The following is a 20,534-nucleotide window of genomic DNA, read 5'->3' as shown; positions in this document are numbered from 1 at the left end:
CTTTTCTGAGATATCGCAACTAATTGGTCCAGAAGCTGTACAGACTCTGTGGCCGAGCCTATAATATCATTTAAAAAAAAAAAAAAAGATAAGGGACCAGGGCTGATCAGAGAATGGTGTTTTGAGTAAATGAAAATCTGGCTATGACCGGTCTGCTGTCCTTGAAAATTTCTGTTTTTTTTCCTCATCAAAACTGAAAAACAATTTTTTAAAAAACTTTTCGGCAGTTTACAGCCAAATATTTTTGGGGGGCTGAGTTTTGTTTTCTCATGAAAAGTTGACCTTTTCTATGGAAGATGCCCCGGTGTTCTGAGCAGCTCTGCGAGGGACACATTTTTCAATGAAACGGTTTTTGAGGGATGGGTCCCAACCAGCTTGACTCGAGTTAATTAATGCATTTTGCTTGTTAGAAATGTAAGGAAATGGGCAGTCTGGGCCTTTCTGAAGTGGATTCCAGCTGCAGTATTTCCTTGCTTTTCAATAGCTAACAATTCTAGAACAATTCTAGAATCCAGGGATTTGGGGTTCCATTTTACCATGACCCAAAAATCACATCTAATCATCAATAGTGATTACTACTATATAATAAGGCATTAAATAGGTTCTTGGTGGCACTCTTTGAAGGTACTTATATGAAAGGCAGGGTTAAATAAGGGATCTCATGCATTCCTAAACCCTAGGACTGGGGACACTTCAACTCTGTGATCTGGGGATTAGAAAATACCCCGAGATGCCAATATTCACAATGTTTAGACTGCAAGCTCTGCTTTGCATAGTACACAGTGCAACTACAGTTTCACTTCTTGGTGGGCTCTATGCAGGAAAAATAATAGAGTTACCAGATTTGTGCATGGGACCATCATTAATTTCTGCAGCTACATTGTCAGGGAGTCTGGGTACAAGAGCAACTAAACAGGCAATGCATTGTCCCTGAAAGAACTCTGATTCCATGTGGACAACACTGCCTTCTAGTGTGAGAATTAAAGACAGGCCTGCAGCTTAGATTCACTGCTGAGGGAACTGAACATGTGCACGGAGAGAAGCAATAATACTGACAGACTGGCATGAAGTTTGAACCACACGGGGCTATCGTTACAGAAAAATAAAACAGCCCTATCTTCTGTATGTGTCAGCCAATATAACTGGGATTGAACGGGGGATTTCCACTGCTGAAAACATGAGCCTGTACATCTTGTATGGAGCTAAAGAGCCTCCGGGTGTAGTGGGGAGCTGTAACAGACCCAGACCCTCTTTGGAATGGGTCTGGAAGGGGCACACATTCACTAGCAGGTCACACCTCCTTAAGACTGACCAGTATTGCTGCCTTTTTTGCTGCTTTCTTTAATAGGGCAGCAAAAAAGCTAATACATTCCAGTTTTAAATATGATGGGCAAGATTCTCCCTTGCCTTCTTGTGGTGGTGCGGGGCGCATAATGCCCCACTGACCCAGCTTTTCTATTTAGCCTGCAGCTTCAGGTGGGCGGGAGGAGGGAAGGTGAGATCCCACGTTGCAGTGTTACTACTTCTGATCCCCAGCAAGTTGGGCAGGGAATAGGATAGGAGGGGAGCAGAGTGGCCACAGAGTTGTGGCTTCTCCCCCCAACATGCCAGTAATAACCCAGTGCAAGCTTCGAGGTGTTAAGAGCTGGAAACCATTTGCAGAGTATAACACCTTTACTGAACCTATAAACTTACAAACCATATAACAGATGCTGTTATTCTGATATGTGCCACGAGAGGGTGATCTCTCTCTCCATGGGCTTGGTAGAATTTATTGATTCATTTTTATATCTTGGACAGCTAATATTGATTATTTTTAAGCTTTTTTTTTTCAATTTTTGATTTCAATTTTGACAGTTGCGCAAAATTATGGGTTAAGCTTTTTTTGTATCGTCAGTTTAAATTTTTCACAGTTTCAGGAAATGATTGGGTCGGGTGGGGGGGTGTCAGACAATAATTATTACAGAGAGATTGAGATTCAAAAAGGTAACGCTTTCTAACCATTAAAATACAGTTTGTCAACATCATGTTGACAAAGTTAAAAGCCTTAAATCAAACTCTAAGTTTTCCTATCTGTATATTTTGATTTATTATCTATGGAAATATTTCCCCCCTCAGTTTGTGTATGTATTTGAAATTAACATTCACTGATATTTGTCAATGCATCTAATCCTTCCAAGCCTATATAGATATGCTACCCCCCCCCCCCCCACACACACACAAGGAAGCAAGCTGCATCCTACAAATGATTGAATCAACTTACACCCCTACTGATGCAAAGGAGAACCCAGACTGGAGTTGCAAGTCTTTTAGTCAATTTCCTTCCCAGGGCTGCTCCTGGGCTAATCTAGCTATGGCCACCCCTAGGCAGAAGTAAGGAGCAATACAAATCATATACCAACGCCAAAGCATCTGACATCCTCAGCCACCAGTAGCCTTTAGATCAGTCAGTACTGGTACCTGAAATCATTGATCAATGAACAAATTATTTTTAGATTGACTTTTATTATAACACCTAAGAGCCTCATAGTGACACAGGAAACTAAACATTAAGAGCCCATTGTGGGACCACTCAGCTGTCCTTGTGGCTTCTGCTGTACTCAAACACTTCCCCTTGTGGCCGTTATTTCTGACCTCATCGTGATGTGAGCCCGAGGCTTCTTCCAAGGAGGCCTTTGGCAATGACATTTGACATGTCAGGATGGGCTGTGGGCCAGCATTAGTGTGTCTCCTGTCTGAATTGACACTGGCAATGTTGGCATGGGACAGATATCTGTCTGGTAGCGAATGTGCCTCGTAAGGAAGAGGAAGGTATTGCTCAGGCTGGGGGCAGAGTGTCTGGCATCCTATACATGGGGACTACAGTGAAAGCTCACTCCTGTGCAGAGGGCTAGCCCAAGACCTTTGCATCAGGGTTTGGCTAAAGAGGGACCATTTGTACACAGTAATTTTGGGGACTAATTTACCATACCCTAAGATACCCTGCAGTGTAACGATCAAAGCAACTGACTCCGGACAAAGGCAAGAGAGAGAAAAATAACTTGGGTCTATACCACAAGTGCCAAGTCGATTCCTAGCTTCCTCTTGCTTCAAGGTAGCATCTCTAAAAGAGAATTAAGGGAACATCTCCCTTTCCCATTTTTTGTCCCCAGAATACACAACTGGTTCAAGGTGTCCCTCGTTTATTTTTAAGGTGGAAGGTAAATGCTGACACTGCAGGGCAAGGCATTTCTGGGCCTTCTCACCTGTCTCCTTCCTGCACTAGGATAAGTGGGAACAGCTGATCGCACAGGAGAAGTCGGTGGAGCTCTTTGGACATGTCAGCTTGATGACTCTCGACAGCATCATGAAATGTGCCTTCAGTTACCAGAGCAACTGCCAGACGGACAGGTCAGTACCGGGTGCTCTCGGGTCCTCATGGAAGGCTGCTATTCATTGGTCTTGAATAAACTGTGCAAGTTGCTTATGCCTGGTAAATTTATCCCATCTTCATTTTAAAAGTTCTCCAACAGTCCATAAGTTTAATGGGCGGAATGCACAGGAATCCTGCCTCTGGCTGCCAGTCACCCTGTGCCAGAGGTGACTTTTACATTTCCCAGAGTTTTATACAGTCTCAGCATGTACATTTTCTTCTCAGCAGATAACCCACAGCAAAGATTCTGCCTCTGCCAGAGTGTCTCTGGGGCTCCCAGGAGCGGATGCATTATTGAGACCACTGCCGCCTTTTCAAAGGTTGCAATATTTGCTTCCCTCCCTCCTGAGGCAGAGAGGAAGGATGGTCTTGCAGTTCAGGCATTGGACGGGGATGCGAGACCTCTGGCTTCAATTTCCAGCTCTGCTACAGAGTCCTTTTGTGCCACTTAATCTCTGTGCCTCAGTTTCCCATCCGTAAAAGGGGAATAATAATTCTCCCTTTCTCCTACCCTTTGACTGTCTTGTTTATTCAGACTGTGTATTTCCCTGCAGCATAGTCCAGTGTACTGTGTCTTACCATATATGCAGACAGGACCTAGACCAGAAGATCTCTGGTCTTGCATAAGACCTTCCGTTGCTACTGTATTATAACTAATAGTGATAGCCCACTCCTTCCTGGGTGGTATCTGGTTGAATATATGGAGTCCTGATGTATTTGCCCCTCCCTTCTATTCTTGGTCACCATCTTCCGCTTTAAAATCCCGTTCAGCTGCTCCCCCATGTTACATTACGGTACTAACATTGCTCATACCTCGGAGAGAGATAACTGTTCCCTCTGAGATGACAGTGCTGCTTTGTAGCCTGTGACCAGGAGGTGCTGGGAAGTCATGGTGTCCATGGGTGAAAGTGAGCAGGGCCCATGTGCACCGCGGCATACAATATTTGATTTCCTGAAAGCAAATCCCTTCTGTTTGTCCCTCCCCTCCAACCCCAGGGAGAATTCCTACATCCGAGCCGTCTTTGATCTCAGCTACTTGGTGCACCAGAGGCTGCGCATCTTCCCGTATCACAATGATCTCATTTATTGGCTCAGCCCTCATGGTTTCCAATTCACGAAGGCCTGCCAGCTCGCACACCACCACACAGGTACTTCCCAACACCCTGGCCTTTGGTTTCCTGAATCCTTTGTGCGTTTCGGGTGTTTAACAGCAGCCATCCCAGCACCTGACCAACGTGCTCCAACCTTCTTCTAAAAGGCTAGAGCTGAGAGAGTCGTGCAGACTACCTGGCCCATACACTCTCTGGCCTCAGTGCCGAATCTTCAGCCAGGGGTCCAGTTACTTGTCAGATGTACCAGTTGTTTCTCATGATGTGAGCACAGGGCAGCTAGGAACCAGGCTGAGACCCAGCAACTCGTTTCACATTGGCTAATGAATAGCCATCCTGGGGTAACAGCTTTGGCTGCTGACTCATGCCCGGTCTGGACTGGAATTGATCAATGACCTTTCTCTGAATCCTAATTGTGACCTATTGTTCCTGAAGTGTAGTAAATGGGGTTGGTGGAGGTGCTAAGGTAAATGGGGTCAGGATAGGAGGAAATCTCCACTCCTGAAGTCCTCCTTCTAACAGATCTTTGCTGACGCACAAGGGCCCATCTCTTCAAAGGTATTTAGACGCCTAACATCCATTGATTTCAATGAACACCAGGAGTCTAAATCTGAGGGATCAGATCTACATACTATGGTAACAGAGTGAGTGCTACCATGTTCCCATAGGTCAGATGAGGGTCGGTGCAATTGAATGGCCACCCCAATTTGTGTTTGGAGAGCACGTAGGCAGTCTCCAGGACTACAGTACACTACCTGCTGTAGCTGAAAGGTGTACGTCAACCGTTTTCTAATGCAGACAAGGTGATCAGGGAGCGGAAGGAGTCTCTCAAGGACGAGCGAGAACGTGAGAAGGTCCAGAAGAAGAAGCACTTGGACTTTCTGGATATTCTTCTCCACGCCAAAGTGAGTTATGGAGGAATGCGTGTGCACTAAATACCACCGAGCAGGGGATATGTTCCACTGGGCTTCACCACCAGAGGCCTGGGTGAGACTAAGTGAACTGCACCCCTGTGCTGAGAGCCAGCACAGGACCTACGCACCACTTAGGCCCTCAAATGAGGGCTGAAGTGATGCATAAGCCTCATGGCTGGCCTATTGCATAGAGTGAATTTCACCTGGTGACTAAATAAAATATTCCCTCTTCTCATCCTACTGAAAGTTGGGTGGGCCTCCAGACTTTAGCTGCAGGGTCCCCCAGACTTTAGCTGCAGGGTCCCCTGTAGAGAAAGTGAAAAGAGAAATTAGTCCCCGTGCTCAGTGAGTCACCAGTCAAGCATCCAGATGTAAACCTCACTTCTTGTCTATAACCTCCTTTTCCAATCCGCAATAATTGATTCAGTCCACTAGGGAGCCCCCTTGCTTCAATTTACCCCTCTCTAGCATAGGCAGGCCTTGCTCTCAAGTCTTTCCATGGCGCTGGAGAGTGAAAATATTCTCTTCTCCCTTCCTCATGGTTGCTTGCTGGAAGCTCCTGGAGTGGCGTGTATCTACACAGAAGAGTGGAGAGGGCAGATGTGGTGTTTAGACGTTGCTTGTAATCATTAGAATTGGGAGCACTGGCTGTTGGGTGTCTGGAAGGACAGGAAACAGGAAGGAGGGGGGAGGAGTTGAAGAGGCTGAGGGAGAGCTACTGAGGGTGCAGCAGCAGCTTGGAAAAGAGGTTTCCACTTTAAAAAATAAAGTCCTGTTGACGTTTGTTAGTACCTTGCCTGGCTACTACAACAGCAGATAAATTTTTACAGGGGACATAACTCCTTTCCCCGGACAGGTGGCATAACTTGGACTAAAGGGGCAATATTAAGAAAAGGAAATGTAGATGTAACCCACACACCTCCTGAGTGTAGTGTTCTCTCCCATCTAGTGGCACCGTGCCCACTTAGAGAAAGATATTAATGAGTCTGCTCTACAGCCTTAGCTAACAGCCAGTTGGCTTTTCGCTCATGCTGTACAAGCTCATGCACTAAGTTCCGGAGGTCCCAGGTTTGATCCCGCTCACCAACGACCAGGGTCTGTCAGCGTTAGATAGATACAACTGGTCAAAAGTTGGTCTAACTTCATGGCAGTCAATTGGCTAAGGCCAGAATGAATTTGGCCCTTTGGGCCTCCAGAACAGTCTCTGCAGGAAAGTGGGAGAGCATGTTTCCTGGAGAAAACCAAAGAAGTGTGCTGTAAGGAGCGATTCTCCACTGCTCCTCCACAAGAGGAGCCAACCTGCCTCTTCCCATTTCTGAGCCAAGGCGAGGTCGCAGTTGTTGTCCATGGGCACCGTAACAAAGAGATTTTGGATTCCTGCCTGAACTGGTTGGCCTAGCCATAGCCAGCATGATGAGTGAATGTAATTCCTACTGCTGGATTCATTTGTGCCACTGACAGTGTCCATGTGTCGTTAGGATGAAAACGGAGCTGGATTATCCGATGAAGACCTACGTGCCGAGGTGGACACATTTATGTTTGAGGGTCATGATACCACAGCCAGTGGGATCTCCTGGCTCTTGTACTGCATGGCCCTGCACCCAGAGCACCAGCAGAGATGCAGGGAAGAGATCAAGGAGATTCTGGGAGACCGGACTACTATCCAGTGGTGAATCTCATATTTTTGTATTTATTTGATTCCACCCTATCAATATCGTCACTAGGTGATAACATATTAATAAATGTTGCTTAGAAAGCCAAGGTGCTCAGGGCCTAGTTTTCAGAGGCACTGAATACACAGTAGTTGTAACTTCATTTGATGTAGTGGATGCTACGCCCTTCTTAAAACTGGGCCTGCAATATCTATATCAGTGGTTCTCAACTTATTTATCATTGTGGGCTGCACATGCAGCCTACAATGTGTTACCTGGGCCGCAGGGGCCGGGTGGCAGGGGAGCAGCAGCCCGAACCCTGATCCTGGACCCCCACCATGCGGAGCCAGCTGGCTGCTCGCCCCAGACCTTGGACTCTCGTTGCACAGGGCTGGCCAGCAGCCCTGGAGCTTGTGGGGCTGAGCAGCAGCGTTGGACCCTGGAGCTTGTGTGGCCGGGTGGCGACCCTGCATCCCCAACTGTGCGTGGCCGGCTGGGAGTCCCAGACTCCCGACCCCGCAGGGCCAGCTGGGAGCCTTAACTCAAGACCACCACCACACAGGGCGGGCCGGCAGTCCTGACCCCACCGCGCTGGGCAGAAGGACAGCCCGGACCCCGCCTCGCTGGCCAGCCTGTAGCACATTGCTGAGCTGGGCTGCAGCTGTGTGGTAATTGGGTCACATGCGGCCCAAGAACCTCTGATCTATATTTAATCTAGTCCGTGTAACTGCATTTCAGGGCATCGGGCAGTGCAATATGTTACCCACAAATTAAGTCTGAGCAGATGTAGGGAAAATTATAATTCCAAATCACAACCAGAGGTGTGCCGGATGCAAACTCTGTGTATGCTCTGTGTACAGCTGTTGCTTGCTAAAATAGCTGTACTGGGAACATCTGTATCACTCACTCACACCCTTGCCTTTGGGTCATTTCAGGGATGACCTTGGCAAGATGACTTACAGCACCATGTGCATTAAGGAGAGCCTTCGTCTTTACCCTCCGGTACCTGGAGTATCCCGACAGCTCAGCAAACCCATCACGTTCCACGATGGACGTACTTTACCAGAAGGTCTGTACATTTGGCTTCCTCTTTTCCATTAATTTTTAATGGTCAGATTCTGCTCTCAGCTATAAAGATACAACTCCCATTGACAGCCAGGAGAGTTAGAATCATAGAATATCAGGGTTGGAAGAGACCTTAGGAGGTCATCTAGTCCAACCTCGGGCTCAAAGCAGGACCAACACCAAATAAATCATCCCAACCAAGGTTTTTTCAAGCCGAGCCTTAAAAACCTAAGAAACGGAAAGAAGGATATGGCCCACCCCTAAATAAGTTATATGCCATTAGAAGAGCAAGCATTTATATAAAAAGAAAAGGAGTACTTGTGGCACCTCAGAGACTAACCAATTTATTTGAGCATAGGCTTTCATGAGCTACAGCTCACTTCATCCGATGAAGTGAGCTGTAGCTCATGAAAGCTTATGCTCAAATAAATTGGTTAGTCTCTAAGGTGCCACAAGTCCTCCTTTTCTTTTTGCGAATACAGACTAACACGGCTGTTACTCTGAAACCTGTCATTTATATAAAAAGCTGCAGACATCACCCTCTGGTTGTCAGGAGATGAAATGCAGTAAGAAGAAGGTGATTAGAATCAAACTGTTGGAAACCAATTGAATGAATTCCGACTCAAAAATCTTCAGTCAAATTTTTGACCGCTCTAATATTGTTAAGAGCGGAGACTTAAGTCCTTTAGAAAGGGATACTCGATTGCTCTAGGGACTAGTGTTGGGTAATGGAATTGCACGTTTAGCCAGCTGAAAAACAACATATGACATTAGTGAGCAAGAATGATTTGTGACCACTGGTCATGTGCCTATATGAAATGAATCAGTGATCTAAGTTCAGTTAATAGATGCTACGACCAGAAGGGACCATTGTGATCTCCTTGTCCGACCTTCTGTATAGCAAAGACCAGAGAACTTCCCTACCCCCCAAATAATTCCTAGAGTAGATCTTTTAGAAAACATCCAATTTTGATTTTAAAATGGTCAGTGATGGAGAATCCACCACAACCGTTCGTAAATTGTTCCATAATTACTCACTGTTAATTAATGCTGTTTCACTGTGGATGGGTATCATATCATACAGAAACCCACCACAACTGAAACATAACTGAAGAGAGTAGAGACGGAATGAGATCTTGGAGATTAAACTCCATCCAGGCCAGTACTGTGAAACCTTGGCCTGGCTCAGGGGGCAATTTACACTGCTGCTGCTCCCTGGGAAATTTCTTATTGGTGGGCAAACAGATTTCTTTCTGCAGGATTATCCGGCCAGCACCCTGCCCTAGTTCTGAACTTTGCACAAAATATTTGCTTTAAAAATGAATGAGGAAAGTTGTACTTTGCTCTCCTATATCCATTGCATTTAATTTGTTCCTCTCTATTCATGCCAGAGTCTCGATTATTCACGTCATAGTGTGTAGTGTGAAATTTACCCCAGGCCATGTGCCAGAACAAGGTGTACGCCTCATTTAAATCCTAAAAAATAAGGATTAATTGGGATGTGAGTGGTTCATGAGCCCTTCTGCACAGAGATGAACTTCACCCCCTACTGTTTAAATACATTCATTTCTTGGTTTATCTTATACTAGATGATGGTTTTATAGTTTAATGCCTGACAATTTTCATGCTCCCGGGGGTTCCAGTAACCTAAACAAATTGGAATGGGATGCTACTCTACAGTCACAATAGGGATATCATGGGCTCGCCAGAGCTGGGGTGTCCTGTGGAGCAGGCTTACCTTAATTTAGTTTTCTGTAAAATAATTTTCAACTCAAAATGGTCACCTGGGTGTTAAAGACCATAACATAACAGTCTTTCACAGATCTAACCAAACTATCAGTGTTAGGCCTATGACCAGCCCAGGTTTTAGTCTTAAATCAGGGAGACGGAGCCTTCTCTGTCACAGCCACACCCAGAACTGGCTTTTGAAAACAGCAGCCAACCCTTTTTATCTGTCTTCCTGGCCCCTGATTGGCCTCTGCCTGCTCCCAGCCCTTCTAGCCTCACTTTTATTCATCCAGCAGTTGATCCCGGGAGGCCTCTCTAGGCAACTCCTGGAGGTCTGAACTCGCTACCCTTCTCTTCCGAAAGGACTGCTTCATAGGGCAGGATTGCCATGCCAGCAGGGCCTCCAGCAGGGGGCAGCAAACACCTAGTACCCCCCTGTCAGAAGGAATCAGCAGATTTTCACCCTGTTGACTTGTTCTTCTCCTAAATGGATACTGAACAAGTGACATTTAATTTGGAAAACAAATCAAATAGAAATCCTCTGACAGGGCCTGATCTAAAACCCATTGATTTTACTGGGTGTTATATCAGGCCCCTCAAGCCCAAGAGAATATGTGATTGGCCCCTTGTGAAAAGCAGTCATTGAAGTCCAATGTCTCCTCAAGCTGGAATTTACACTCCTGCTCAAAGTGTAGACATACCCCAAGAAAAAACTATTCAAAACTGCCCTTTTTTCTTCCAAGCCCGCTGTCATGCTTTTAAACACATGTGAACTGAGTTCTACCACATCTGAGTGAAATAATCCCATCTTGACCTACAGACGGAGAGACAAGACACACAGATTATTTTGTACTGAAGCTCCACTCTTCTGATCAGCAAGTGGGCTGCTAAATCAGGGGCTGGGAAAGATGTAGGTGCAGCAGAAACTTGTTGCTAATTTCCACCTCCTGGCCACTTAAGCAAGTGTCAAATGTAGACAGATGGAATAAAATGGATTAAGAACAAAGAAATAATTATTTCACTCAGAGGGTGGTGAAGTACTGGAATGAGTTACCTAGGGAGGTGGTGGAATCTCCATCCATAGAGGTTTTTAAGGCCCGACTTGACAAAGCCCTGGCTGGGATGATTTAGTTGGTGTTGGTCCTGCTTTGAGCAGGGGATTAGATGAGATGATCTCCTGAGGTCTCTTCCAACCCTAATCTTCTATGATTCTATGAAATAGTAGGTCCTTACATCCCAATTCCTGTTCAAAGATTCATAGGAGAAATGGCAAAACTTCTATGGGCTTCAGTGGGGCCAGGATTTCATCCACAGACTAAGGCCAGAAGAGACCACTGATCACCTAAGCAGGTTTCCTGTGTAACACAGGCCATAGAATTTCCCTCTGTAATTGCTGCATCAGTAAACATTTTCTCCCCTTTGTTTGCTTTACAGGCTCTTTGGCTGCAGTAAGCATCTATCTCATTCACAGAAACCCCAGCATATGGAAAGATCCGCTGGTATGTTTTCTTTTGTCGTTATGAGACCCTTTCCGCTGCAAGCAGTGCATTCAATGTATGTATTTTAGTAGGTGAGCCAGCACCTTTAGTAGCTAAACACCTTGGCACACAGGCCCCTGTGATTGAAGATTGTAGGCTGCACACGTTTCATACACACTGTGTTGTGACTTTCCTGGCTTTGTCTCCCCAGATGGGTGGGTGGCATTGATGAGCTATTTCTACTTCACAAAAACACGCCCTGCCCTGCCCCCCACAAACCCCACTCCCCCCCCCCCCCCCAAAAAAAAAAAAAAAAAGTCCACAAGAAAATCCATGTGCGTGAGCACACAACCCATGGAGTCCGGTCGCCTCGGTTTAATCCTGGCTCGAACAATGTCTGACTCCGTGGTCTTGGAGACATCCTTGAGTCAGAGACCTTTGTCAGCAATTAAAGACACAGTTAGCGGAGAGCAGCAAAGGGATTTCACAAGTCCACCTGCCTCCTCTGTGTTGATTAGGCATTTCAGGAAGCCTCTTCTGATGGGTAGATCTCTTAAAGTACTTACACAATAGTTATTTGCACATCTATACCATCTTTTTATCTGAAGATCTCCCAGAGAGTCTCGACATATTAATTAAACCTTCCCACCCCTTGAAAAAGGGGCACCCAGAGTGAGCATCCACTTTTCAAAATGTGGGCCCAGACCTTTCTGTGGGTGTCAGTTTAGCCAAACAGAAATTGGCTTTGGTAACAATCTGTACTGGTACCTCACAAGGGCACTGGAAGGCTTAATTAATTGTTTGCATTGCAATCCTCAGTTAATGTCACATAGCTGTGCAAATTGTTGATTATTATTAAGTGTTTTTGGAGCCACTCCACGCCCAACTGAGAGATTAAGTCCTTACTCAGATTAATAAAATAATAATCCATCTTAGTGTACCACAACCTTGTTTTGAGCTGCAAATCGGGTTGAGCTTTCAGACAGGCAAAAGCCCGCAGGGAAACTTTCTCCCTGATTCTTACATTTAGTGAGTGGCTTTACAATGCTAGAATCCCCATTATACAACCGAAGAGCTGTAATTTATGAAAACAGAGACAACTAGAGCCAGGTGGCTAACTAAATAATAGCCATGATCCTCAAAAGTGAGTAGTGATTTTTGGGTGCTCAACTGGAGATACCTAAAGAACATAGGACTGGAAGGGACCTCCTGGGACAGAGTCCAGTCCCCTGCTTTTGCAGGCAACTCTGTGATATAATCCCATCCATAAGCATATCAAGCTCCAGCCTGAAAATTAGGGCATCTGCCCCACTGCTCCTGTTGGGAGGCTGTCCCAGAACCTAAAACAGGGTGGGCAAACTTTTTGGCCCAAGGGCCACGTCGGGGTTCAGAATTGTGTGGCGGGCTGGGTAGGGAAGGCTGTGCCTCCCCAAACAGCCTGGCCCCGCCCCCATCCGACCCCCACCCACTTCCCACCCCCTGACTGCCCCCCTCAGAACCCCCGACCCATCCAACTCCCCCGGCTCCTTGTCCCCTGATCACCCCCTCCGGAGACCCCCCCACCCTAACTGCCCGCCAGGACCCCACTCCCGATCTAAGCCCCCCTGCGTTTTGTCCCCTGACAGCCCCCTCCAGAGCCCCCCCTGCCCTAATCACCCCCCAGGATCCCACCCCCTATCCAACCCCCTGCTCCCTGTCCCCTTTCTGCCCCAACCCCTATTCGTACTCCCACACCCTATCCAACGCCCCCATTCCCCATCCCCTGACCGCCCCCCGAGACCCTCTGCCCCTTATCCAACCCCCCTGCCCCGCCCCGGCCCAGCCAGGCCCCCTTAGCACGCCGCCAGACATGCTGCCACGCTGATCCATTGGCGTATGCAGCCCCCCCCGCCCCGCCCCAGAGCGCGGCTCGCATGGCGTGCTGAGGCTGCTGGAGAGGGGGAGCAGGGGGGGAGGGGCCGGAGCAGCCTCCCCAGCCGGAGCTCAGGGGCTGGTTAGGAGGAGCTCGCGGGCCAGGCCGGTTAGTTTGCCCACCCCTGACCTAAATCCTCTGATGTCTGGACACCTTCTTCTCATTTCCAGCCTGAATTTGTTTGTGGGAGTAGATCCCCAATTGTTCTTGTGCCAAGATTGTGCTTTATTTTCAATAGCTCTTTCTCCCGCTCTAATTTACCTCCTCCCCCATTTTAATCCAATGTATTTAGAGAACAATCAGATCCCCTTCCCAGTCTTCATTTTGCTAGGCTTTTAATCTCCCTGGGTTAAACAGGCCCTCCATTCCCCCGATCACCCTAGCAACCCTTCTCTCCACCTGTTCCAATTTGAATTCATCTTTCTCAAACATGCATGACCCGAGCTGTCCACTATTCCAGATGAGGTTTTATCAGTGCCTACTACTGGCATTAATACTTCTCTCTCTCTACTGGAAGGACCTTGCCTGATACATCCTAGGACTGCCTTTACCTTTTTTCCCCAGTCACATCAGTGGTGGCTTATAGTCTTACTGACAGGTTTCAGAGCAGCAGCCATGTTAGTCTGTATCCGCCAAAAGAAAAGGAGGACTTGTGGCACCTTAGAGACTAACAAATTTATTTGAGCATAAGCTTTCGTGAGCTACAGCTCACTTCATCGGATGCATTCCACTGATGAAGTGAGCTGTAGCTCACGAAAGCTTATGCTCATAATAAATTTGTTAGTCTCTAAGGTGACACAAGTCCTCCTTTTCTTTTTATAGTCTTACTCCGATTGACTAAGGCAGCCTGGTCTTTCTCCTGTTTCCAGCTGATGGATAGCAGAAATACTTATTAGTCTAAGTGCATAACCTTGCACTTTATACTATTAAATTTCATCCCATTTCTATTACTTCAGTTCTCCAGTTCTACCTGTATTGTTGATGACTCCCAATTTGGGTCATCAGCAAGTTTAATTAGGACACTTCCCTTAAAGGGACCTGACTTTCAGAGGGCAGGTACTTGACCCTTCCTGGGGTTGAAGTGGGGAAGAGAGACACAGATTCTAAGGCCAGAAGGGACCATTAGATCATCTAGTCTGATCTCCTGCACACCAGGACCTAGTAATTCCAATATCAAGCCCTCCATTTCTATCGGAGCTAGAGAAAGCTGTTTAAATCAAGATTGGATACCTACGTAAAGACTTCAAGTGATGGAGAATCCACTGTGTCCCTTGTTCAGTGGTTCCATGGATAAGCAGTGGCGGATTAGCCACTGGGCCAACGGGGCCTGTGCCCAGAGGCCCTGGCCAATTGGAGGCTCCTGGAAAAATGGGTGCCCCCCGCACTCCAACCCACTGCGTCTGTCTGGCGCTCCAGCCGGGGAGCGGGGTCAGGGTACGAGGGTTTGTCCTGCTTAGCCTGCCAGGCGCTCCTGAGGAGTGGGCAAGGCCCCCAAGCTCTGACCCCGCTCCCCAGCAGCAGTGTAGGGGGGACTGCAGTTGGAAGGGGTTGGGAGGGGCCCCACAAAATCATAATCCACCCCTATGGATAAGCACCCTCACTGTGAAAGATAAGTTGTGCCTTATTTCTTGTCTGAATTTGTCCAGTTTTATCCTATAAAGGAGTCTCAAATTGGGCATCGAGAACACAGACACCAAGGCCACTAGTCGCTTCTGAAAGAATTGGCCAGTAGTTTTGAAACTGAAATGATCATTGTTGTTTGTTTTTTAAATTAACTCTTTCATTCCAGGTGTTTGATCCGTGGAGATTTTCTCCAGAGAACATCTCTGACAGACATTCTCATGCCTTCCTGCCTTTTGCTGCTGGGTCAAGGTGAAGTATATTTTAATTTAAAAAGGCAAAGGGAAGAAAAGAACCCACCATTGTTAAATGTGATTTAGCAGATGTTTCTATTTGTATTGCAGAAGCACTTAGAGACCCCAGCCAAGAACTAAGGTTGGGCCCCATTGTGCAAGCACAAAGGAACAGATGAGCCCTGCCCCAAAGACAGACAATCTTAATATTTTCTATCAAGTTGACATCAGTTTTTATCTATATTCTGGTAGCACCCAGAGGCCCCAGCTAAGATCCTGTCCCACCCTGCTAGGCAGTCATGTACCATCACCCGAAGAGCTTATAATCTAAATACACAAAATAGGAAAGTAGCATTATCCTTATTTTAGATACCGGGAACCGAGGCACAAAGAGATTAAATGACTTGGCTGGGATCATGCAAGGAGTCTACCCCATCTCAGACAAAGAAATTCTTATCTGCTCTTCTCCTCTGATATCTCCACTTGCCCAAGTGACCCCATCCCATCTCCTGATCTCTCTCGTGCCCACTCTCATCCCCTCCCTTACTCTCCTTCTTAACCTCTTATGGTCCTAGGGCTTTTAGAGTCATAGGGCTTGGCTACACTTGCGAGTTACAGCGCAATAAAGGAGCCCCGGGTGCCCTAGCTCACTCCCCGTCCACACTGGCAAGGCACGTAGAGCGCTCTGACTCCGCGGCTACAGCGCTGCTGGTACTCCACCTTGGCAAGAGGAATAACGTTTGTTGCGACTTGGCTACAACACCTGGGCGCCAGTGTGAACGAGGTGTTGCATGACTGCGCTCTGATCAGCCTCCAGAAATGGCCCATAATCCCCTTAAGTCAAGTGGCCACTCTTGTCATTGTTTTTGAATCGCTGCAGGAATGCGGATATGCCTTTTGAAAGCTCCGTTTCTGACAGCCAGCTGCTTCTCTGCTCCGAGACAAAGCAACCATTAGTGTGGAATGCTGTGTGAGAGAGAGAGAGGTGGAGGGGAAGGGGGAGTGTCTGCTGCTATCTGAACTTACAAGACAGCATGCTGACATGCTCTCAGCCCCCCAAAAACCCACTCTCTCTCCCCCCACATACACACAACACACCCCCTGTCACACTCCACTGCCGCCCCCCCCCGCCCATTTGAAAAGCACGTTGCAGTCACTTGCATGCTGGAATAGCTGCCCACAATGCACCGCTCCCAATGCCGCTGCAAGGGCTGTAAATGTGGCCACGCCAGTGCGCTTGTAGCTGTCAGTGTGGACACGCTGCAGCGCTTTCCCTACTGCGCTCTACGAAGGCTGGTTTAACTCAAAGCGCTCTACATCTGCAAGTGTAGCCATGCCCATAGAGTTTAAGGCTAGAAGGGGCCACCAGATCTTCTATTTTGACCTTCAGTACATCACAGGCCACCATCATTACACAGCACTAACAACCGAAATGAGATCAAAATATTACAGTCGACAGGAGACTAGATGTGGGAAGAGAGAGGTCATACAGAAACTGAGAACAGAAAGGGAGAGGGAGAGAGACAAGAAAGCCAAGCAGGAGCCTGTAAGCACACTATGACCCTGGAAAAGGCTAGTGAGAAAGATTTGGGGTCTGGTGTTAGCTAGAGAGACTTTGGGCTTCTAAGATAAGAAACTTCTCCTTTTATTTTTGGTTCTTTCTGTGTTCAGAGACATGGACTTTGTACATTCCTTGTAAATAAACAAGATAGATTCCAGACTCCATTAATTTCTGCTTCCAACTGGAACATTCCCAAGGCCCCAAACTTTGATTGCATCAAGAAGGGGCAACATAAGAACAGCCATACTGGGTCAAACCAAAGGTCCATCTAGCCCAGTATCCTGTCTTCTGACAGTGGGCAATGCTGTTGCCCCAGAGGGAATGAACAGAACAGGTAATCATCAAGTGATCCATCCCCTGTCACCCGTTCCCAGCTTCTGGCAAACAGAGGCTAGGGACACCATCCCTGCCCATCTTGGCTAATACAAACATAAATATGAACACCGTGTTTGAAGGAGACCGTTGGTTACTAGCATTGGCTACAGGTACCCAAGCGAGGAAACAGGTGCCTGAAACCCAGTCAAGCCTTCAAGGTCATAAATCATTGATACATGGGGGAGCGTACCTTATTCCTGATCTAGTGGGGGAAACACTGCAAGATTTCACCATAAGGCAGGGCAAAGGCAAGAGGCCTGTCCCCTGAGGGGCTGCACACAGAGACCAGAAACGGGACAGATGGGCAAGAGTCTTACGGGACACTCTGGAACTTTATGGAGGGTTTTAGTAGAACATGTGTGAAAGACGAGTGGTTGGTTAAGTCTGAGAATAGGCTGGATACATCAGGCAGGTAGTATGTGAGTCTCAGCTACTGGAATTGCTGAATGGCCATCTGTACTATAACTGTGTCTGTCTGGCAGAGTAAGAGAACTAAAGAAAACCATAAGTAATGGCTGTTCTTGGGCGAAAGAGATATAAAAGAGAGGGTGAGCTATGGAGAGAGGTTCATGCTTTTTGCTGATACAGGCCCAGCTTCTCTGAATTTCCTTTGGGTCTCTTTTCTCAGAAACTGCATCGGGCAGCAGTTCGCCATGAATGAGTTGAAAGTGGCTCTCGCCCTGACTCTGCTCCGCTTCGAACTCTCACCGGATCTGGCCAACCCCCCCATCAAAATACCTCAGCTCATCTTACGCTCCAAGAACGGGATTCACCTGCACTTGAAGAAAGTCCTCTGATGCCGATATTGCACGGTGCTAAGTGCGGGAAAGGGACCAAGTAGATAACATGGTACCATGTGAATCAGATCAAGGAGTTAGTTAGAATAGACAAACTTTTGGGCCCAAAGATCTTCATCCCCCTTCTTCTGCCACCATCAGCCAAAGTGCCCAAATTGGCCTGAACTGATGTGTCATAGGTAGTTGGTTCAATAAAAGGCATGGATCTTATTGCACAGTAGGATTTTGTCTAGCAAGTGATCCCCTTGGAACATCTGCCCCTGCTCTGACCTTGCCTCTTCACATCTCTTCACTGGCTTCCTCTCGTGTTTCACACAGGGGTCCAGTCCAGCACCCAGTGAAGCCTTTCCCTTGACTGCAATGGGCATTGGATCAGGCCCCAAAGTTCTAGCTTCTTTCTTGCAACTCTGACTGCTCCCTACTATCCATCTAGCCTAAATTTCCCTCCTAGTTACCTTTTTGGGTCCTTCTTCCACTGTCCATACCTTCTACAATGCCTGCATATGAACCCCTCCGTCCTCATTCAAAACCCTCCTTATGTTGCACTTGCAAGAATAGGCCAAGTATTACTGAGCTTTAATCAATGCTTATTAAAAAACTTAAAGTTTGGACTGTCGACCTCTGGGCAAACTGCATTATCTGCATCTGATTAAGACTGGAAAGCTGCTCGGGACAGTGTCTGTCTTCTGTGTTAATAAATAACTAGTTATTAACATAACAACAGCTGTATGGAGTTATTAGTGACATTTATAGCTAAACCGATCAAACAGGAGTACCCCAGAAAACACTTTAGCAATGGGGAAGGAAAAAGCATGGACTGGAAGGAATAAGACCAGATCCTCAGCTAATGTAAATTGGTATAGCGCCATTGACTTCAACAGAGCTATGGTGATTTACCGGGTCTAAGAATCTGGCCCACTGTACAAGAGAAATGATTGCAATGCTGGGTGTCAAATCCCATGAACCCCCCTTGCAGAACACCCGTGCCCCTAGCTGAGTAATATTGGCATGTCTATAAATACGACTTACAATGCCTGTGAAAGTAAGAAGTCACCAGGCTGCTGTACCAGCTAAGCCCATTGGAACATCTCACATGGCGTTTTGCCTTCTGTTATAAAAGATCACACTATCTTTCCATCATACCCTGTCTCTGGCAGTTGTCTATCTGACACTTCAGAGGAATATGAACACCCCCACAACTTATAATTCTCGTCAGGGCAATTTGGTTTCTGAGGGTGCAGATTCATTCCTGAGCATCGCAGATAGCCAGTTCATACTCTGAAGCAGGAAGTTTTATGATTACCCTTGTAATTATGGCCAGATCCAGTCTAACGCCCCCTGAAGTCAGTGGAAGACTTTTGTTTGCATAGCCATGAATGTTATCAGGAGTCAAAGTTACCCAGCTACTGAACCACAAAAAAAAAAAAAAAATTCTTTGTATTTGTTCTAAATCTCCTGCCTCATCACTGTCCTCAAGCCCCATTCTGTACGACACATGGGACACGGTGCAAGAGATCCTCAGATGAATAGATCCTGCCTCTTACTTCTCCATGCACTTATGATGTGCCTCCCACATTTCAGCCAAGGAATCTCCTGTCGTCTCACTAGGACGTTCAAGCTGAATAACAGGACAAAAACTGATTCAAATGCCTGAAAACGTAATTAAATTTAAAAAAGCAAACCACCATCATATAATTCAAAGTGGTAAAGCAAACAGAGTGTGTGTGTGGGGGGGACAATACACAAAAAGCGAAGTTACAGGCGATAATGAAGATGGAACTGACAGGTGCTACCCTGAAACACATTTGGTGGGGTAGGGGGAAGGTTTCAGTGTTTCTTAAAGGCTGGATCTAATTCCTATTGACCTCAGTGGGAGCTTTTCCATTGACTTCAGTGAAAATTGGATCAGGCTCTAAAATGGGAAGAGATGAATGAGGATGATTGTCAAGACGATCGTGTTTCGTAGTTGAAGGCCCACCACAACAAAGGCAAGAGCTCACCAGTCTCAACTGTGATTTTGGGACCCCCCAGTAGTCTGTGGATTGTAAGCGCACCTATCCCTCGGGTACGAGGACTCAGCCATGGCTAGAACCCACCTTGTGTCATCTTCGTCAATCCACCAGTGTAACTGATGCAGAGTTGTGGGGAAACAAGAAATCCCCTTGGTGCCCATACCTCTCCTTAGGCCTCATTTAAAACAGCCTCGTCAGGTTTCCTGCAGGGTGGGGTAGGCTTTTCAAACACACTCAGCACTGGGCTAACTCAGCTCTCACTGGAGTTTGATCATTCATGTCAATAGGGACAGAATGAGGCAAATACTGAGAGCTTTTAAAACTCCCACATGGAGTGTTGAACCTTGATTGGTCCCAGCTTGCAAGCACTAGTTAAGTCAGTCTGTATTTAGCACTATACAGCCGGCTTTTTCTCCGTTGTCCAAAGTGTAGTTCGCTCCTTTTAACTCTTTTGCTATTTGATATGATAAGTTAATTTGAAAGTAAAGAGCCCCAGATCATGCCCAGCAATATCACGAACAGTCCAGACACCAAATGAGTAACCAGAGTTCAGAACCCAGCATTTGCTGCCCAAATGCAAAAAAAGAAAACATGGGTGTGACAACATAAAGCAATTCCCCTGCTCCTCAGTGTAGAGTGCAGGTCCCCTCTGGCATTCTAGTAACC

The 20,534-nt window shown here is 46.8% G+C and overlaps 1 protein-coding gene across 1 annotated transcript in view; it reads left to right on the top strand.

Annotated features, from left to right (window-relative positions):
- Positions 1–18,551, top strand: part of LOC144268763 (cytochrome P450 4B1-like) — a 29,793-nt gene extending 11,242 nt beyond the window's left edge. Inside the window, exons 5-12 of the mRNA XM_077823972.1 lie at positions 3,266–3,390; positions 4,409–4,560; positions 5,320–5,426; positions 6,914–7,104; positions 8,023–8,156; positions 11,315–11,379; positions 15,060–15,142; positions 17,688–18,551. Of these exons, the coding sequence (XP_077680098.1) occupies positions 3,266–3,390; positions 4,409–4,560; positions 5,320–5,426; positions 6,914–7,104; positions 8,023–8,156; positions 11,315–11,379; positions 15,060–15,142; positions 17,688–17,856 (1,026 nt within the window). The 3' untranslated portion in view covers positions 17,857–18,551. The remainder of the gene's footprint in view (positions 1–3,265; positions 3,391–4,408; positions 4,561–5,319; positions 5,427–6,913; positions 7,105–8,022; positions 8,157–11,314; positions 11,380–15,059; positions 15,143–17,687) is intronic.
- The last annotated feature ends 1,983 nt before the right edge of the window (positions 18,552–20,534 follow it).

This window comes from Eretmochelys imbricata, chromosome 8 (assembly GCF_965152235.1).
Source record: "Eretmochelys imbricata isolate rEreImb1 chromosome 8, rEreImb1.hap1, whole genome shotgun sequence".
Taxonomy (NCBI): Eukaryota; Metazoa; Chordata; order Testudines; family Cheloniidae; genus Eretmochelys; species Eretmochelys imbricata.
This window is presented reverse-complemented; position numbering and strand designations above follow the sequence as displayed.